The sequence below is a fragment of the Haliotis rufescens genome, unplaced genomic scaffold (genome assembly GCF_023055435.1).
Source record: "Haliotis rufescens isolate VD_foot unplaced genomic scaffold, xgHalRufe1.0.p SCAF_4, whole genome shotgun sequence".
Taxonomy (NCBI): domain Eukaryota; kingdom Metazoa; phylum Mollusca; class Gastropoda; order Lepetellida; family Haliotidae; genus Haliotis; species Haliotis rufescens.
Window position 1 is genome coordinate 54,110,155 of NW_025964112.1, and position 21,677 is coordinate 54,131,831.

The 21,677-nt window shown below is 38.4% G+C and overlaps 2 protein-coding genes across 6 annotated transcripts in view; one reads left to right on the top strand and one right to left on the bottom strand.

Annotated features, from left to right (window-relative positions):
* The first annotated feature begins 3,344 nt into the window (after window positions 1-3,344).
* LOC124115216 (salivary glue protein Sgs-3-like) overlaps window positions 3,345-21,677 on the top strand; it is a 242,143-nt gene continuing 223,810 nt past the window's right edge. For 2 of the 5 annotated variants that reach the window (XM_048381866.1, XM_048381865.1), the window contains exon 1: window positions 3,371-3,447. The gene's annotated coding sequence lies outside the window, so the exon portion shown is untranslated. Of the gene's footprint in view, window positions 3,448-21,677 lie in introns of all 5 variants that reach the window. The other 3 variants (XM_048381860.1, XM_048381855.1, XM_048381867.1) reach the window with 3 other exon arrangements.
* The window catches only part of LOC125372324, a 30,148-nt gene continuing 26,385 nt past the window's right edge, over window positions 17,915-21,677 (bottom strand). Inside the window, exons 9-11 of the mRNA XM_048381868.1 lie at window positions 20,889-21,016; window positions 19,494-19,520; window positions 17,915-18,705 (exon numbers count right to left, since the gene is read on the bottom strand). Of these exons, the coding sequence (XP_048237825.1) occupies window positions 18,647-18,705; window positions 19,494-19,520; window positions 20,889-21,016 (214 nt within the window). The 3' untranslated portion in view covers window positions 17,915-18,646. The remainder of the gene's footprint in view (window positions 18,706-19,493; window positions 19,521-20,888; window positions 21,017-21,677) is intronic.

Consider the following 21,677-nt stretch of genomic DNA (forward strand, 5'->3'; position numbering starts at 1 on the left):
TAATCTGGACCAGGCAAACCAGTCAGTGTCATTATGAGCAACTATCCACGCCGTCCGGTAACGATGACAACCACCGAGCCTCATCTCATGATACATTAAATCGCCTCGTACGAGAAGCATAACTTTCTGGTGACCCAGAATCCTTAATAAGGAATATCAATACTTACTGCTGTGGGTTACTAAATAAATATGTATATGCACCTCGTGTCATTGGTACAGCAAACCTCAAGTATTGGTTAACATGAACAGAGGCAAAACAATTCGATCAACTAATCATTGTATAGGTTATTCAATATCATGGACACCAAGGAAGCAGATATGCCCACGATCCATCCACTGACAATTTACATGATCCAACAGATCAATGGTGTCTATTTTAAGGGATGCTTTGTACTTTAGTTGGTGCCCATTTCAAGTTTTCAAACAGGACGGCATGTTGCCAATAATGCCCCATGTCAAACTGAAACATTGTTTCTGTGTCATTGTTTTGCAGAACTAATATTTGAGATATCAGCCGGGTATAAAGTTCAGAAAATAATTGCTTAACGTTCATTGGATACAAATTTTGATCAATCGTTTCTGATCGATTGTGCGCCATGATATAACAATAATAATGAAATGAAACTCTTGTCAATTATCTATATTGATTAGTAAACAACGGTTATAGTTGATGATTTAGTGATTGAGTTGAGTTACATCATCTGTTGAAGTTATAACACGGCGTGTCAGTTAGATGTGGAATAAAACCCCGAAGTGGTGCAGGTCTTACAAGTTTGCTACTTTGGTGAAACCCACGAGCACAGTGACCGTGTTTAAGGATTATATTTGACTTCTCCTTGTCTACCTGCAGGTCCCTTGGACAGTGTAAACACCGCAACTCGAACGTAGAATGACGTCAAATGTGATTGAAAAAAAACATCCTGGGTTTCACAAAAGGGATAACCGTCGAAGACCTGCATCAATATTTAATTCACTTCGGGCCTTCCTTCTACATCATGCTGACACGCCGCGATATAACTGGAATACTGTTCAAAGCTCTTTAAATCCAACTCTTTCACTCTCTGAAAAATCGATAATGGATACTTATGACCTTCCGTATGTATTCCTCTGATGGGAGACGTTTGATGTTTCCTACTGAGACTAACGTCTGTACACATCATACTATTTTTACAAATATTTCATAACCCGACAATACGTGATTCAGGTCTAACCTATTACTCCACGTTTCAGTTATACCCAATATATCATGAGACAGAAATAAAGATGTAAAGTATATTTCGGAATTTGAACTATTGAGGTAACCTACTTACAGTCGCTTCTGTGTTCTCTGAAGGAAGATGTTTGATGTAACTAACTGATAGTAGCGTCGTTATTCCTCTGACGGAAAATGTTTTATGTCGCCTACTGAGAATAGCGTCGTTATTTATTTAACGGTAGATGTTTGGTATAACATACCTGAAAATAGAGTCTGTATTCAGCGACGGAAGATGTTTGGCATAACATACTGAGAATAGAGTCTGTATTCCCCGAAGGAAGATGTTTGGTATAACATACTGAGAACAGAGTCTGTATTCCCCGACGGAAGATGTTTGGTATAACATACCTGAGAATAGAGTCTGTATTCCCCGACGAAAGGTGTTTGGTATAACATAGTGAGAACAGAGTCTGTATTCCCCGAGGGAAGATGTTTGGTATAACAAACTGAGAATAGAGTCTGTATTCCCCGACGGAAGATGTTTGGTATAACATACTGAGAATAGAGTCTGTATTCCCCGACGGAAGATGTTTGATATAACATACTGAGAATAGAGCCTGTATTCCCCGACGGAAGATGTTTGGTATAACAAACTGAGAATAGAGCCTGTATTCCCCGACGGAAGATGTTTGATATAACATACTGAGAATAGAGTCTGTATTACCCGACGGAAGATGCTTGGTAAAACAAACTGAGAATAGAGTCTGTATTCCCCGACGGAAGATGTTTGGTATAACATACCGAGAATAGAGTCTGTATTCCCCGACGGAAGATGTTTGGTATAACATACTGAGAACAGAGTCTGTTTTCCCCGACGGAAGATGTTTGGTATAACATACTTAGAATAGCGTCTGAATTCAGCGACGGAAGATGTTTGGTATAACATACTGAGAATAGCGTCTGTATTCCCCGACGGAAGAAGTTTGGTATAACATACTTAGAATAGCGTCTGAATTCACCGACGGAAGATGTTTTGTATAACATACTGAGTATAGAGTCTGTGTTCCTCTGACGGGAGACGTTGATGTAACCTACGGAGAATAGCGTCTGTGGTCTAAGTCATTACCCAGCTTTTCAGTTGATCCCAACTATAGCAAGAGGCTGAAATTAATATAAAAAGTATTTTTCGGCCACGGAAAGTTAAACTCGTACTATTGTGTTAGATAGTAGAAATATTCCCAAATATAAATTTTACATCTGTGTCATCGTCTGTCTCAGTGGAACCTGATGCGTCGTATAATCACTTTGAGGTATTCTACTTCGAATAGCGTCTGAGGTCTCTGACGGAAAATGTTTGTACCCAACGGGTCGAGGGAGCACATCATCCGGCCCCGACGTCCAGCGATACGGCCAATTCTGCTTCCATGTCACTGCCAGCATTTCAGTTTGGAGAAGACAGCATTTGACGTTCAGAAGACAAGACTGCTATGGTATACAGTTGACAGATGAGCTCAGGTTTCACCTGGACCGCTCTGATGGTCATACAAGTGTATGTGTCAATCTTTCGTTGACCAATTCATTTCATTTCACCAATTAGAATTATATAGAATTGGGGATACATACTCTAATTGGTGAAATGATGTACAATGTAGTCAACAAAAGATTAATAGGATGAGGTTGTCGGGAAGAATTAATTATCTGCTGGTCGGCGTTTTGCAGTTGCTGTTTCCCGTTATACTGATAATACCAGTGACCAATGATTTGTGTTTTCCAGTTTTTCCGTCACTTGCCAACATGAACCAGAATGTCACGTTCCCCCGTCCTCATATGTTAGTTTAAGTTACAAATATACGCACATAAGTGCAGTGTTAACACGCGTCACGGTGACATTTTACTAGATACATGTTTACGTTATATGATGCTGCGAAAGAAACACAAACTTAAATCTTTAGTAGTGGCGAATTGGCGATTATTGACTCCCTCGACCTTGTCCAAAAAATGTCTGATTAAGTTTTTAAGTTATGAACCAACGTTTAAGTTAAGCTACAGAAATGCAAGCCACGGTTTGTCCTGTTTACATGAAATAGTGATTGATTCGCCCCTGTTATGAACCGAACCGGAACGCCGTTTTGTAATTTTTTTAATTTAGTTTGTCAAAATGCGCACATACATAACGATCATCCTCTGAACAAGCTGTAGTGCGCAGTGCAACTGTGTAGTTGACATTCGAAAGGAGCTAGCACAGAGCAAAGGTAGGTTCGCCTTGTGTTTATGCATACCTTTACTTATTTTAAGGTGTTGTCACGTATCAAATAGACCTGACGTCTCTCGATGTGGTGTTGGTTTTCAGAGCACAATTCATAGATCCAGTCAGACGATTATCGGTCAATTATATGATCAAGTGGAGAACATTGTTTTTGGTGGTGAGGTTTGTGTTTGTCTGTGAGGTTGTGTTTGGTGGTAGGTAAGGTTTGTGTTTGTCTGTGAGGTTTGTGTTTGTCTGTGAGGTTGTGTTTGGTGGTGAGGTTTGTAGTTGGATTGTGGGTTTTGTTTGGTGGTGATGTTTGTGTTTGTTTGTTTGTGTGTTCAGCTGTACGGCCCTGACAATAAAACAATTATTTTAAGATAACCTTGGAAAGTTTGTGATAGGGTCTTGACACATATGTTTTGATCTTCTTAAGCGCTGTATCTGTAAGGACATCCGCATCGTGGGTAAACCCACTGCCAGTTAGCTGTAAATTGTTAATATCGTGATTTATTTAAATTAATTATATTTTGGTTTCATGCATTTTATGTATTTGTACTATTTCTGAATAACTATCATAAAGCGTATACCTACTGATATATTTCTGTATGCCTCGTTTATATCATAAAACGGCATGCATTCACGGCTAATCCATCGATGTGGCGTTCGCGGTACCAACAGCAGAATCCCTCGGCTTTCCCGGGACGATCTGACATTCAAAGTGGCGTTCCCGGCCCATAGCCATTCAAAATTAACATGTCGTATCAGTTTCAACAAAATCAGTAATTGCACAGTCGTGTCACTGGTTTTTCGGGTTCATCGTTCACTTTATTGTCCGGTTGGTTCACAGGTCGCCGTCGACGCATGGCAGGAGTACTGCTGTGCGGAGACAGGCAATAAAAGTTACTTTTTTTATGCAAATGTTGTAAATGGCGGGTGCTACCGGTGGCATCGCTGATTTTCACAGGTCCATTCATATAACGTTCACAGACTATTTTGCGTTTCACCTGATTTTTTAGTCTTTTTCGGCGGATCAGCTAGACTGGTTGTTCCCTTGCATTGACAATATATATTTGTGGGGTTATGTTTGTATGTGAGGTTTGTGTTTGATGGTGATATTTGTGAGGTTTGTGTTTGGTGGTGATGTTTGGGAGGTTTGTGTTTGGTGGTGATGTTTGGGAGATTTGTGTTTGGTGGTGATGTTTGGGAGGTTTGTGTTTGGTGGTGATGTTTGTGAGGTTTGTGTTTGGTGGTGATGTTTGTGAGGTTTGTGTTTGGTGGTGATGTGTGTTTGTGAGGTTTGTGTTTGGTGGTGATGTTTGGGAGGTTTGTGTTTGGTGGTGATGTTTGGGAGGTTTGTGTTTGGTGGTGATGTTTGTTTGGGAAGTTTGTGTTTGATGGTGATGTTTGTGAGGTTTGTGTTTGGTGGTGATGTTTGTGATGTTTGTGTTTGGTGGTGATGTTTAAGACGTTTGTGTTTGGTGGTGATGTTTGGGAGGTTTGTGTTTGGTGGTGATGTGTGTTTGGGAAGTTTGTGTTTGGTGTTGATGTATGTGAGGTTTGTGTTTGGTGGTGATGTGTGTTTGGGAAGTTTGTGTTTGGTGGTGATGTTTGTGAGGTTTGTGTTTGGTGGTGATGTGTGTTTGGGAAGTTTGTGTTTGGTGGTGATGTATGCGAGGTTTGTGTTTGGAAGTTTGTGTTTGGTGGTGATGTTTGTGATGATTGTGTTTGGTGGTGATGTTTGTGAGGTTTGTGCTTGGTGGTGATGTTTGTGAGGTTTGTGTTTGGTGGTGATGTGTGTTTGTGAGGTTTGTGTTTGGTGGTGATGTTTGTGAGGTTTGTGTTTGATGGTGATGTTTGGGAGGTTTGTGTTTGGTGGTGATGTTTGGGACGTTTGTGTTTGGTGGTGATGTTTGTGAGGTTTGTGTTTGGTGGTGATGTGTGTTTTGGAAGTTTGTGTTTGGTGGTGATGTATGTGAGGTTTGTGTTTTGTGGTGATGTTTGTGAGGTTTGTGTTTGGTGGTGATGTTTGCGATGTTTGTGTTTGGTGGTGATGTTTGCGATGTTTGTGTTTGGTGGTGATGTTTGCGAGGTTTGTGTTTGTTGGTGATGTTTGTGTCTTAATAAAGGTCTTGATTAGTGATCAATGCCACCATATCTAGAGACACCTGTGTTACTGGCTGCAGAAGAGGCACACTCGAGTAGAGAACATCTGATTTGCAGGGCTCAGTGATCAAGTCAAACATTTTGCATTCAAATGATGACATGCATATAAGTTGCAGGGTGTGTCTGTAACAGCTGAAGGATAATTATGAAGACATATTCAAAGCTGTTTATTTTAATATGCATTTGTACAAACACCCTCTTTTTGAAGTGTGTAGTTTGTAAACGGGTTTGTCAATTACATAAGGTAAATACTGTTATTACGTTTGCAAACATGGTGACATGTTTATGTGGAGAGCCTAAATACACATTGGTTTAAAGCAAAATCTATAACATTAAACTCTTCAGGGACACAATATTGTAAACATGTGTACTTCTTCTAACAATATTACTGATTTTATTTGACTTTTTTTCGTCGTGACAGAAATTAACGCGATATAGGTCTTAGTTCATCTCAAAGCCCAACTCTCACACTTACAAAGCATTATGTTCTGTTTGTCAGTTGAGGCGCTAAGGTTTATAGAACAAATGTGATATATATTAGATGCTCTCCGCACCCTGTACTCTTACGTGTGATCATTGTTAGTACACGCCGAGACGCGAGCTTCTGTAAATCTATCGCATCCATTTTGTATGTACTCTTTTCATATAATGGAAATACAAGTATGAATATCTGACGCTGCAGTTTGCATACATTACGTACGCATGTTTACACGGCATCTGTGTGCGTTTATTCCTAAAGAAGAAGAAATATATGATGACATCTTAATAGAATTTACCAAGGTGTTTATAAATGAATGTTGAGTTATCTGGCAAATTTGATGTTAACGGACACTGTTTATCTTTCATTTATCTGTAATTGCATGACGCATAACGTGAACAGAGAGGTGTAGCAAAAGTCTACGTTTAAGAAAAATCATGGAAGTTCAACGGTGTTGAAGATGTACTTGCTAACCTGAAGCGATAGCACAACATTAAAAGCGACAAAAGCCGTCCACTAAAAATAAGACATCTTTGGCCCAGAGCCCATTGTATGATTTCGACTACATCTTTAGCATGTTTTAATGAATCACTATCAAAATGTGTTCTCAAGGATGTTTGTTTACATTTTGTCATGCTTACCCTTTTCGCGAACACCTGGTATCATAACTGTGTTTCGGTGGTCCATTCATATGATTATTTTGCCTTTTTCGCCCTGTGGGATGATCGTTAGGCGCATGATGGAGGCTTGGTTGTTCTCTAGCGTTCAATTATTTATGAACACAACATATCCAGTGAATACATTTTCGTCAAACCCTGATCATGAATATGTCTTTCCCAGTTTTTAGCACTGATCGGCCAACTGATCAGTGATGACCAACACTTCGACACAGGAAATCTTTACCGTCACGTTTATCGTGTCGGCCATTTTGACGTCTTGTACTTGATGTAAATGTGTTACGGCGCGCTGTCACTGTGACGGACATATTGAGGTAGTTCTTAACAGATTCCCATATATGATGAATATATTTGATAATATTTGTTGTAAACAAACTACAAAATATGTCACTGTAGAACAATGTGAGCAAACATACGCTCCTGTCTCCTCTACTAATGAGGAACTACTTCATTCCGCGTTACGGATGATTGTTGTATGTGTCAGTGTAAACATAAAGACACACGTACTAAATAAAAATGTGCATAGTTCGACATGCTTCGAGGTAAGAAAAGTGATATAAAAAGTAGAAGAATTCCGTCGCAAGCTCCGACATTTATACAATGCTTGGCCCTCACTCCATGAAGGTTCATACTCCAATGAACTCACACGAAGTGACAGTCAATTCCTAATTAAAACTAACAACCAACAACGCCGCCTCTACCTCAACTGAACTATTATAGGGCATTGCCTAAAAGTCGGGCCGGGCCGGGCCAGGACGGGCCAAAGTGTTACTGGCTAATTACTTCATTATCGACGATCATACCTACATATAATTGATGCAACATACACACATGACATTAATGAACAATCACCAAACAAAAAAGTGCACCATAAATAAGTAATTCGGAGTAAATAGCTTAAAAACCAGAAAGTGGAGCAGTGTGTAAGCGTCGCTGATCTTGGTAACATGTAAAAGAGCAATCGTTAAACGAAGTAAGATTTGAAACGTATCAAATACTTCTAGCTATCGTGATACAAATTTCCATCTGTGAGCATAGTGTTTATATTTATAGAAACGTTCTATATATAAGTAAATACCACTTTATAATGTCACTTATCGTCGTATTTAAAGCAGACACGTTGGTTAAAGTAGACCTCTTCTCCCTATACTCTCAACAGTCACACAGGTGTTCGGTCCGACTTGGCCCGGGCTGTCAAAATCAACTTTAAACTCACATAAGTATCATCAAATGGATTCACATCTATAAACTAGTATAATATCTACCTAAATACCACTTTATAGTGTCTCAGATCACTGTACTTAAAGAAAACAAGGGGCTCAAAGTGAAGCCCTTTTCCCTCTACATTCTCAACATAGTTTCTATCAGAAGTGTTTGGCTTGTGTTGGGTCCGACTTGGCCCGGGCGGTCAAAATCAACTTTAAAAAGACAGATGTATCTTCAAATGTGTTTACATCTATAGATTAGTGTTATATCTATCTATATACCACTTTATAATGTCACGGTACATCGTATTTAAAGAAAACAAGGTACTCAAATTGAAGCATTTTTACTGTATTTTCTTAAGAAAATCTCTATCAGAAGTGTTCGGTCCGACTTGGCCCGGGCTGTCAAAATCAACTTAAACCTCACAGATGTATCATCAAATGGATTCACATCTTTAGATTAGTATTATATCTACCTAAATACCACTTTATTATGTCACGGTACATCGTATTTAAAGAAAACAAGGTACTCAAATTGAAGCATTTTAACTGTATTTTCTTAAGAAAATCTATGTCAGAAGTGTTGGGTCCGACTTGGCCCGGGCTGTCAAAATCAACTTAAACCTCACAGATGTATCATCAAATGGATTCACATCTTTAGATTAGTATTATATCTACCTAAATACCACTTTATTATGTCACGGTACATCGTATTTAAAGAAAACAAGGGGCTCAAAGTAAGGTATTTTAACTGTATTTTTTTAAGAAAATCTATGTCAGAAGTGTTCGATCCGACTTGGCCCGGGCTGTCAAAATCAACTTATACCTCACAGATCCATCTTTAAATGTGTTTACATCTATAGACTAGTGTTATATGTACCTAAATACCCCTTTATAGTGTCTCGGAACGTTGTACTTAAAGAAAACAAGGTACTCAAAGTGAAGCCCTTTTCCCTCTGCATTCTCAAAATAGGTTCTATGGGAAGTGTTTGGCTTGTGTTGGGTCCGACATGGCCCGGGCGGTCAAAAGCAACTTTAAAAACACAGATGTATATTCAAATATGTTTACATCTATCGATTAGTGTAATATCTGCCTATATACCACTTTATAATGTCACGGTACATCATTTTTAAAGAAAACAAGGTACTCAAAGTAAAGTATTTTAACTGTATTTTCTTAAGAAAATCTCTGTCAGGAGTGTTCGATCCGACTTGGCCCGGGCTGTCAAAATCAACTTAAACCTCACAGATGTATCATCAAATGGATTCACATCTTTAGATTAGTATTATATCTACCTAAATACCACTTTATTATGTCACGGTACATCGTATTTAAAGAAAACAAGGTACTCAAAGTGAAGAATTTTAACTGTATTTTCTTAAGAAAATCTCTGTCAGAAGTGTTCGGTCCGACTTGGCCCGGGCTGTCAAAATCAACTTAAACCTCACAGATCTATCTTTAAATGTGTTTACACCTATAAACTAGTGTTATATCTACCTATATACCACTTTATAGTGTCTCGGAACGCTGTACTTAAAGAAAACAAGGGGCTCAAAGTGAAGCCCTTTTCCCTCTACAGTCTCAACATAGTTTCTATCAGAAGTGTTTTGCTTGTGTTGGGTCCGACTTGGCCCGGGCCGTCAAAATCAACTTTAAAAACACAGATGTATCTTCAAATGTGTTTACATCTATAGATTAGTGTTATATCTACCTATAAACCACTTTATTATGTCACGGTACATCGTATTTAAAGAAAACAAGGTACTCAAAGTAAAGCATTTTTACTGTATTTTCTTAAGAAAATCTCTGTCAGAAGTGTTCGATCCGACTTGGCCCGGGCGGTCAAAATCAACTTAAACCTCACAGATGTATCATCAAATGGATTCACATCTTTAGATTAGTATTATATCTACCTAAATACCACTTTATTATGTCAGGGTACATCGTATTTAATGAAAACAAGGTACTCAAAGTAAAGCATTTTTACTGTATTTTCTTAAGAAAATCTATGTCAGAAGTGTTCGGTCCGACTTGGCCCGGGCGGTCAAAATCAACTTTAAAAACACAGATGTATCTTCAAACGTGTTTACATCTATAGATTAGTGTTATATCTATCTATATACCACTTTATACTGTCTTGGTACATCGTATTTAAAGAAAACAAGATACTCAAAGTGAAGCATTTTCACTGTATTTTCTTAAGAAAATCTCTGTCAGAAGTGTTCGGTCCGACTTGGCCCGGGCTGTCAAAATCAACTTAAACCTCCCTGATGTATCATCAAATGGATTCACATCTTTAGATTAGTGTTATATCTACCTATATACCACTTTATAATGTCACGTTACATCGTATTTAAAGAAAACAAGGGGCTCAAAGTAAAGTATTTTAACTGTATTTTCTTAAGAAAATTTCTGTCAGAAGTGTTCGATCCGACTTGGCCCGGGCTGTCAAAATCAACTTAAACCTCACAGATGTATCATCAAATGGATTCACATCTTTAGATTAGTATTATATCTACCTAAATACCACTTTATTATGTCACGGTACATCGTATTTAAAGAAAACAAGGTACTCAAAGTAAAGCATTTTTACTGTATTTTCTTAAGAAAATCTCTGTCAGAAGTGTTCGATCCGACTTGGCCCGGGCGGTCAAAATCAACTTAAACCTCACAGATGTATCATCAAATGGATTCACATCTTTAGATTAGTATTATATCTACCTAAATACCACTTTATTATGTCAGGGTACATCGTATTTAATGAAAACAAGGTACTCAAAGTAAAGCATTTTTACTGTATTTTCTTAAGAAAATCTATGTCAGAAGTGTTCGGTCCGACTTGGCCCGGGCGGTCAAAATCAACTTTAAAAACACAGATGTATCTTCAAACGTGTTTACATCTATAGATTAGTGTTATATCTATCTATATACCACTTTATACTGTCTTGGTACATCGTATTTAAAGAAAACAAGATACTCAAAGTGAAGCATTTTCACTGTATTTTCTTAAGAAAATCTCTGTCAGAAGTGTTCGGTCCGACTTGGCCCGGGCTGTCAAAATCAACTTAAACCTCCCTGATGTATCATCAAATGGATTCACATCTTTAGATTAGTGTTATATCTACCTATATACCACTTTATAATGTCACGTTACATCGTACTTAAAGAAAACAAGGTACTCAAAGTGAAGCCCTTTTCCCTCTGCATTCTCAAAATAGGTTCTATGGGAAGTGTTTGGCTTGTGTTGGGTCCGACATGGCCCGGGCGGTCAAAAGCAACTTTAAACACACAGATGTATATTCAAATATGTTTACATCTATCGATTAGTGTAATATCTGCCTATATACCACTTTATAATGTCACGGTACATCATTTTTAAAGAAAACAAGGTACTCAAAGTAAAGTATTTTAACTGTATTTTCTTAAGAAAATCTCTGTCAGGAGTGTTCGATCCGACTTGGCCCGGGCTGTCAAAATCAACTTAAACCTCACAGATGTATCATCAAATGGATTCACATCTTTAGATTAGTATTATATCTACCTAAATACCACTTTATTATGTCACGGTACATCGTATTTAAAGAAAACAAGGTACTCAAAGTGAAGAATTTTAACTGTATTTTCTTAAGAAAATCTCTGTCAGAAGTGTTCGGTCCGACTTGGCCCGGGCTGTCAAAATCAACTTAAACCTCACAGATCTATCTTTAAATGTGTTTACACCTATAAACTAGTGTTATATCTACCTAAATACCACTTTATAGTGTCTCGGAACGCTGTACTTAAAGAAAACAAGGGGCTCAAAGTGAAGCCCTTTTCCCTCTACAGTCTCAACATAGTTTCTATCAGAAGTGTTTTGCTTGTGTTGGGTCCGACTTGGCCCGGGCCGTCAAAATCAACTTTAAAAACACAGATGTATCTTCAAATGTGTTTACATCTATAGATTAGTGTTATATCTACCTATAAACCACTTTATTATGTCACGGTACATCGTATTTAAAGAAAACAAGGTACTCAAAGTAAAGCATTTTTACTGTATTTTCTTAAGAAAATCTCTGTCAGAAGTGTTCGATCCGACTTGGCCCGGGCTGTCAAAATCAACTTAAACCTCACAGATGTATCATCAAATGGATTCACATCTTTAGATTAGTATTATATCTACCTAAATACCACTTTATTATGTCACGTTACATCGTATTTAAAGAAAACAAGGGGCTCAAAGTAAAGTATTTTAACTGTATTTTCTTAAGAAAATCTATGTCAGGAGTGTTCGGTCCGACTTGGCCCGGGCTGTCAAAATCAACTTAAACCTCACAGATGTATCATCAAATGGATTCACATCTTTAGATTAGTATTATATCTACCTAAATACCACTTTATTATGTCAGGGTACATCGTATTTAATGAAAACAAGGTACTCAAAGTAAAGCATTTTTACTGTATTTTCTTAAGAAAATCTCTGTCAGAAGTGTTCGGTCCGACTTGGCCCGGGCGGTCAAAATCAACTTTAAAAACACAGATGTATCTTCAAACGTGTTTACATCTATAGATTAGTGTTATATCTATCTATATACCACTTTATACTGTCTTGGTACATCGTATTTAAAGAAAACAAGATACTCAAAGTGAAGCATTTTCACTGTATTTTCTTAAGAAAATCTATGTCAGAAGTGTTCGGTCCGACTTGGCCCGGGCTGTCAAAATCAACTTAAACCTCCCTGATGTATCATCAAATGGATTCACATCTTTAGATTAGTGTTATATCTACCTATATACCACTTTATAATGTCACGTTACATCGTATTTAAAGAAAACAAGGGGCTCAAAGTAAAGCATTTTTACTGTATTTTTTTAAGAAAATCTATGTCAGAAGTGTTCGGTCCGACTTGGCCCGGGCGGTCAAAATCAACTTAAACCTCACAGATGTATCATCAAATGGATTCACATCTTTAGATTAGTATTATATCTACCTAAATACCACTTTATTATGTCAGGGTACATCGTATTTAAAGAAAACAAGGGGCTCAAAGTAAAGTATTTTAACTGTATTTTCTTAAGAAAATCTATGTCAGGAGTGTTCGGTCCGACTTGGCCCGGGCTGTCAAAATCAACTTAAACCTCACAGATGTATCATCAAATGGATTCACATCTTTAGATTAGTATTATATCTACCTAAATACCACTTTATTATGTCAGGGTACATCGTATTTAATGAAAACAAGGTACTCAAAGTAAAGCATTTTTACTGTATTTTCTTAAGAAAATCTCTGTCAGAAGTGTTCGGTCCGACTTGGCCCGGGCGGTCAAAATCAACTTTAAAAACACAGATGTATCTTCAAACGTGTTTACATCTATAGATTAGTGTTATATCTATCTATATACCACTTTATACTGTCTTGGTACATCGTATTTAAAGAAAACAAGATACTCAAAGTGAAGCATTTTCACTGTATTTTCTTAAGAAAATCTATGTCAGAAGTGTTCGGTCCGACTTGGCCCGGGCTGTCAAAATCAACTTAAACCTCCCTGATGTATCATCAAATGGATTCACATCTTTAGATTAGTGTTATATCTACCTATATACCACTTTATAATGTCACGTTACATCGTATTTAAAGAAAACAAGGGGCTCAAAGTAAAGTATTTTAACTGTATTTTCTTAAGAAAATTTCTGTCAGAAGTGTTTGATCCGACTTGGCCCGGGCTGTCAAAATCAACTTATACCTCACAGATCTATCTTTAAATGTGTTGACATCTATAAACTAGTGTTATATTTACCTAAATACCACTTTTTAGTGTCTCAGAACGCTGTACTTAAAGAAAACAAGGGGCTCTAAGTGAAGCCCTTTTCCCTCTGCATTCTCAAAATAGTTTCTATCAGAAGTGTTTTGCTTGTGTTGGGTCCGACATGGCCCGGCTGTCAAAATCAACTTAAACCTCACATATCTATCTTTAAATGTGTTTACACCTATAAACTAGTGTTATATCTACCTAAATACCACTTTAAAGTGTCACAGTACATCGTATTTAAAGAAAACAAGGGGCTCAAAGTGAAGCCCTTTTCCCTCTACATTCTCAACATAGTTTCTATCAGAAGTGTTTTGCTTGTGTTGGGTCCGACATGGCCCGGGCGGTCAAAATCAACTTTAAACACACAGACGTATCTTCAAATATGTTTGCATCTATGGATTAGTGTTATATCTACCTATATACCACTTTATAATGTCACGGTACATCGTTTTTAAAGAAAACAAGGTGCTCAAAAGTGAAGCATTTTAACTGTATTTTCTTAAGAAAATCTCTGTCAGAAGTGTTCGGTCCGACTTGGCCCGGGCTGTCAAAATCGACTTAAACCTCACAGATCTATCTTTAAATGTGTTTACACCTATAGACTAGTGTTATATCTACCTAAATACCACTTTATAGTGTCTCAGAACGCTGTACTGAAAGAAAACAAGGGGCTCAAAGTGAAGCCCTTTTCCCTCTATATTCTCAACATAGTTTCTATTAGAAGTGTTTGGCTTGTGTTGGGTCCGACTTGGCCCGGGCGGTCAAAATCAACTTTAAACACACAGACGTATCTTCAACTGTGTTTACATCTATAGATTAGTGTTATATCTACCTATATACCACTTTATAATGTCACGTTACATCGTATTTAAAGAAAACAAGGGGCTCAAAGAGAAGCCCTTTTCCCTCTACATTCTCAACATAGTCTCTATCAGAAGTGTTTTGCTTAAGAAAATACAGTAGAAATGGTTCACTTTGAGCCCCTTGTTTTCTTTAAATACGATGTGCCGTGACATTATAAAGTGGTATATAGGTAGATATAACACTAATCTATAGATGTAAACGCATTTGAAGATAAGCCTGTATGTTTAAAGTTGATTTTGACCGCCCGGGCCAAGTCGGACCAAACACAAGCCAAACTCTTCTGATAGAGACTATGTTGAGAATGTAAAGGGAAAAGGGCTTCATTTTGAGCCCCTTTTTGTCTTTAAATACAATGTATCGTGACATTATAAAGTGGTATATAGGTAGATTTAACACTAATCTATAGATGTAAACACATTTGAAGACACGTCTGTGTGTTTAAAGTTGATTTTGACCGCCCGGGCCAAGTCGGACCCAACACAAGCCAAACACTTCTGATAGAGACTATGTTGAGAATGTAGAGGGAAAAGGGCTTCACTTTGAGCCCCTTCTTTTCTTTAAATACGATGTACCGTGACATTATTAAGTGGTATATAGGTAGATATAACACTAATCTATAGATGTAAACACATTTGAAAATACATATGTGTGTTTAAAGTTGATTTTGACAGCCCAGGCCAAGTCGGACCCAACACAAGCCAACCACTTCTGACATAGATTTTCTTAAGAAAATACAGTAAAAATGCTTTACTTTGAGCCCCTTGTATTCTTTAAATACGATGTAACGTGACATAATAAAGTGGTATATAGGTAGATATAACACTAATCTATAGATGTAAACAGATTTGAAGATACGTCGGTGTGTTTAAAGTTGATTTTAACCACCCGGGCCAAGTCGGACCCAACACAAGCCAAACACTTCTGATAGAGAGAATGTAGAGGGAAAAGGGCTTCACTTTTGAGCACCGTGTTTGCTACTGCAATATGAGACACTAAAGTGTTATATAGGTAGATATGATATTATAATTAGTCTATAGATGTAAAGTATGTGTTGTAATTTTAGAAGCGCTTTGACAGTTATTAACACGTGTCGTGTCAGTCCTATGACATTCGCGAATATCCACTTGCAGAAAACACCCTGTGTTGGTTTAACATGAATTAGTAAAGGTTAATTAGGTATGCCAAACACGTTAATTAATGAAAGAAGAGTAGTCAAAACACTGTCATTTCGAATTCCTGCCCAGGACATCACAGCCCTGCACGCTAAGGTCGGTGAGAAACCTTCTCATCAAAGTAAAGACACAGTCAAGACACTGACTTTTCGGTATAAACTCTCGGTATGTAGCTATAATTATCAGTTTATTACATTGCTGAAGATACATTTTGATTCAAACTCAATTAAATGAGCAAAACTATCCGTTTCTGGACATTTGAGATCTGCCTAGATATGCACGTTTCGTTTTATTATTCTGCAATCCATTTTTAGTATTACCCACTGGCCCGGCTCGGCCCGACTTTTCTTGGCCCGACTTTTAGGCAATCCCCTATTAGCCATGACCTTGACTTCTCACTATCTTTGACTCTGACTGCCAGTCATGTTATAAATGTTTTTTTCAAGGTTATTGTTTCATATACTACCGCTGTTATCTTGTCGAATACCGTTTGGAAATACTTTATTACCACAAAAAAATTCATCAAGAACAGATTAATTGTTTTCCAAAATTGTCACACCTTTCTCATGTGTTACAATTAGCATGCTATCAAATATTCTACAGTCTAAAGGTCTAAAATGTGATACAATTTGTCGTTTTGTGAATGTTCATTGATTTGCTGTCAATGTATATTATCCTGTGAGATCAATGTATGATACATGAGACGACAAAATCCAGTTTTAATCTGGTAGTTGTTCATGGTCTCAGTTTTATTGCTTTGCTGTCAACAGGACTGTTTTTAATGAATATTTCAACAAAATATGTACTTTTTAGTTTTGTGTCATGTGGTGTAATTATCGAACGCGACGTGACCATAATTATGTCCAATCGTCATTAGTTCGACTTACGGGGGCGCGGGTGGCCCAGTCGTCTAAGGCGACGCGATTCGCTGTGCAGAGTTGCGTCTCTTGGGCAGGCCAGAAACCTATGATTGTGGGTTCGAATTCCGGTTCGCCTCGATTATGTTTCTCGGTTTGTCAGCACCATACCCATGCTCGTGGGTTTCACCGAAGTGGTAAACGTCTGAGACCTGCATCACTTCAGGCTTTCCTCCCACATTAAGCTGACACGCCGCGATATAACTGGAATATTGTTAAAAGCGGCGTTAAACCCAACTCACTCACTCACTAGTTCGGCTTACGTCCTCAACGATAGTCGCACATCAGTACCTAACTATTTCAGTTCCTTTTCCATACCATTGGTTATCATGCCAAATATCCTTAGTGAGTGAATGAGTGAGTGAGTTGGGTTTAACACCGCTTTTAACAGTATTCCAGTTATATCACGGCGTGTTAGCTTAATGTAGGAGGATCCGTGCCCCCGAAAATCCTTAGTGTTTTGCTTGACATATTCGTTGTTTTTTTTAGTGTTTTGTGGTGACATTTTTACCGCAAGTGAGGTTTCATATGACAGTTTATACATCTTATACATCATCTATGGTACACCTATGATACGTGGACTGCATGTGCACTAGAACTGTGTAAACGTCATGAGTACAGTGTACCACAGAGGAGTGGCGAGGTGAAATGGGGATTAACGTCATGTTCAAGATTATCGCACGTGTGCGTGCGTGCGTGCGTGCGTGCGTGCGTGCGTGCGTGCGTGCGTGCGTGCGTGCTTGCTTGCTTGCACTAGTCCGGGCTAATGCTACCATGCCGCAGTTCAACATGAATACCCTACTCAGAAACAGCATTGCCTCCGGGCCAGGCGTTGTTTTATCCCATTAATGACGAGCGAGAGACAGGGTAACAACAAGTACCATCTTTCGGTATGACGCATCCGGGATCGAACCCCTTCCGCTCTCGGGGCAGACACTCTATCCACGGAGGCGGCCTGTGCCAGAGAGGTGTCATATGTAAGCGTGCCTTCTAGTAGTAAATGGATTAGAATTTACATGCATGTTTGTGCATATATACTTTGAATTCCGTTGAGGTTAGAGTGTAATGCGGCGCAACACAGCTCCGTCACTCACTATATCACCAGCCTGTATTACATTGCACAATCTGTTATATCTCCAGCTACAGGTCCTCATGTAACTAGCCAGAAACAGTTCGAGAAGTTCTTTGAAAGATTACAAAAATCATCTTTTCATCCGAATTAATCCGTATTGTTTGTTGCCACAAGACAAGAAACTCTTTAATTGCATATAGTCTATATATTTATGCATTACTATTACACACCGTTCTGTCGAACTTACGATTATCTCAAAGTAAAAACTTGGTCCCCTGCGTGTCCCTTCTTCATTCATCATATTTCGGTTGTGTTGAACTTCGGATAACTCGGAGTATTTACGGAGATCCCTTCAACTCGGACACAACGGTGTTTGTCTGTATATACATGGGTTCCACAATACTGGAAATATCGTATATATAATTTCATCATTTGATATTTAGGGGAGGGAGCGGCTGTTTGGGGGTGGGGCTTGAATGTTTTGAAAAAAATATAATGAGAAATGCTCATCCTTTACCCCCTCTCCACCCCCAACCAAATAAAAGAGGAGAAACAACAAAGGAAAAAGAAACCCCAAAGAAAAAAAACGAAAAACGAAAAACAAACAAGCAACAACAAAAACATGTGTTGTGGGTCTTACACATATACCCACTCTTTGAGTTTTAAATGGTTTGCCCCTAACAGTACAACATTCAACCCTGAGTACAACTGCATACAACGACATGACGATACCCTTTAGATGAACAGCTCAATAGAGTTCAACCAAATTTAGACGGCAGTACATCTAACGTTGGTAAAGTTTGTAATATATGCCATTTTTATACATAAAATGTTCAATTTGGAGTGTCGCGCCATCGTCTTGCTTCGTCAGGAACGACACAACAAAACAACCCACGTCACCAGCAGCAACAGCATTGTTGACGAACCTGCAACAAAGGAGGTGGATATTATATATTACTGGAAATTAGTATAATGTTATATATTACTGAACGAATCCCCGGAAGATATCGTTTTTGTTATGGGTGTATTTAAAAACGTATCTAACGCTTGCACAGTGCTGCCGAACCTCATTCCAATGAGTGAGTGAGTTGAGTTTAACGCGTCTTTTAACATTATTCCAGTTATATAACGGCGTGTCAGCTATATGGCAGAAGTGATGCCGATCTCAGACGTTTATCTCTTCGGTGAAACCCACGAGCACGGGTATGGCGCTGACAAACCGAGAAACATAATCGGGGCGAACCGGGATTTGAACCCAAAATCACTGGTTTCTGGCGTGGCCAAGGGACGCAACTCTGCACAGCAAATCGCGTCGCCTTAGACGACTAGGCCCCCGTGCCCCTTTCATTCCAATGACCAGCCGATGCCCAAAGTAGTCCCGACTGCATCTGATGTTATTACACAATGTGTAGTAAAGGTGTATTGTTATAAAAACGGGTGATTTCTTCACGGACGAGTCATAAAATGAACATAATATACATCTTATTTACATGTTTATCACATGTACATGTAGATTTACCACAAAAATATTTAATACATTTGCATTACGTTTATACGTGAAACACCGATTGTCGAGACTTGATGAGATATGATGTGTACAGTAACGCCTTGTTCCGGTTAACATGTGGATTGTACTGAGTATACAGGACATCCCGTATTGACGTTTCTTAAAGTGGATTAAAGGGGGTTCGCTTTATGTAATTATATCACTTACAGCTCATTTCCCGGACTCCAGCATTTACTGAAACACACATTAAACTAGGTGAATATGGTGCTGCATGTAATAGGATAGGTCAAGTACTGGGAACTTCAGCAACTAACGTCCCATGCGCATAAGGCGTATATCACAAATGATTCATATGAAACCACATGTTGCTTGAAATAGCATCATGTTAACATCAGAAGAAATTATATGGTTACTATAACACACACAAAATAATAATAATAATAATAATGATAACCCCAAAAGATAACCAATGCAATAATAATAATTACCAGTGATCAAGATAAACAGTAATGATAATAATAACCAGCAATAACAATAATAATAATAATAATAATAATAGTATTATGTCTATTTACAGATGACGGTAACACAATAGCGGGGAAACATGTACTTATAAAAGTACCTGACGAAACGTCACATACACTATTAAGCAATCCACACGCACCATGAAGCATTCTGATTGCTTATGGCTATAGGACATGCAATATTAATCACCGAGCTGTGCCTCGCCACGCAGATGACGACAACACTTTGATATAGCACGCAAACTTGTATTGGCATGTTAATGTTTAACACAACATATGTTCCCGCGTATGTATCACACCTGATTGATCAGTGCACCGTTTTTAACATTATTTTGTTTTCAGTACGTGTTCATTGAATAGGTTTAACAAGCTGTTACGTATAGTTGAAAGCTACTGCCTTTGTTTGTTTGCTGATAAATGCCACACTATAGCGGTCTGTAAATAATCGAATGTGAATCAAACCTACCATGCAGTGATTGGTGTTATGTATAGGACATGGATGTGAGGGACATTCTCGCGTTCTCTCGTTCTCGCCTGTTCCGATCTGGACCTTTGGAAACAAGCTAGATAAGCCTTAAGTCCGAGAATGTGAGATGTCGAGAATGTCCCTCACAGTTATGCGTACCGTCGCACGCCGTCGGGGTACACTATCATCCAAGTTACAACCCATCCAGACAGTCGCCTCTCAAGCAAAGGTTACTGGAGATCTCATGTAATTATCGTGTCATGTATTATTACGTGTATTGTGATATTTTGTTTAGGACATGAGTGACACATTTTTAGTCATCACATTCTATTAGACACAGCTACAGATGCTTTTTAAATAAGTTGATAAGAGGTTAACGCCGCTTTGAACAGCATTTGTGTAATAATTGGCCTGTCATCTTATTCAAGGAGGGAAGACAAAAATGACACAGGTCAGGCTGACAAACCTAGAAACATAATCAGGGCAAATATGGGATCATAGGTGCCTGGCATGCCTAAGGGACACAACTCTTTGCACAGCCAGTTGCGGCACCTCAGACGACCCTCAGACAACCCATGGCCCCTTTCTAAGATAAGTGAAAATGCTACTCACTGTTGATGCCAGAACACGTCCTGGTGAAGTTGGCAGTGGCCGAGGCCAACAGACTCGGAAGACTGATGGTGTCTTGCTGACACGCTGCCAGGTCCTGTGACAGACACGCCCTGTAATCGACCAGCGACCTGCACACAGAAACAATAACCCTCTATGGTATTGCTTAACCTAAACCTCGAACCCTCGGCATTCAGCAGGTGCTTTGTCTTGACCATTACATCGCAGCTGTGAGTAACGTACGTAACGTTCAATGGGATATTTACAATTACACAGTCTCACAAGCCAATATCTTGCATAATACTTATAACGTTTGAAAAAAATATGCACCTGATACAAACAATGTTATGATTTGTTATAACCTGTTCCATTCAATTAAAGATATTGTGAGTGAGTGAAAATATTTAAAACAAAACAAATGGGGATCCTATCCTGACTTTGCAATATTTTGAATCTGATTGGTCCAGCAAGGGTTTCAAATCACAATAACCACATCTGTTGACCAGTTCATGGCGCAAGCTAATATTAAAAGAACAGTACTTCCTCCTAATGATTGTCATTGACATTGTCTGGAGTATGGTTCATATGTTTTTGAGACAACAGAAGCTAGAAATTAGGCGTTGTCTGTCTCCGAAATATTTTTCTGTGTGACGTCATGATAGTGGGATGACTGCTTCATCTTATTTAGGCTGAATAATATAATGTTTGCTGAAGCAGTAGTTTCAATGTTAATGAAACTCAGTCAAGCATTCTGACACCCCATGAAAACGAATAGTGGATTTGGGAAATGTT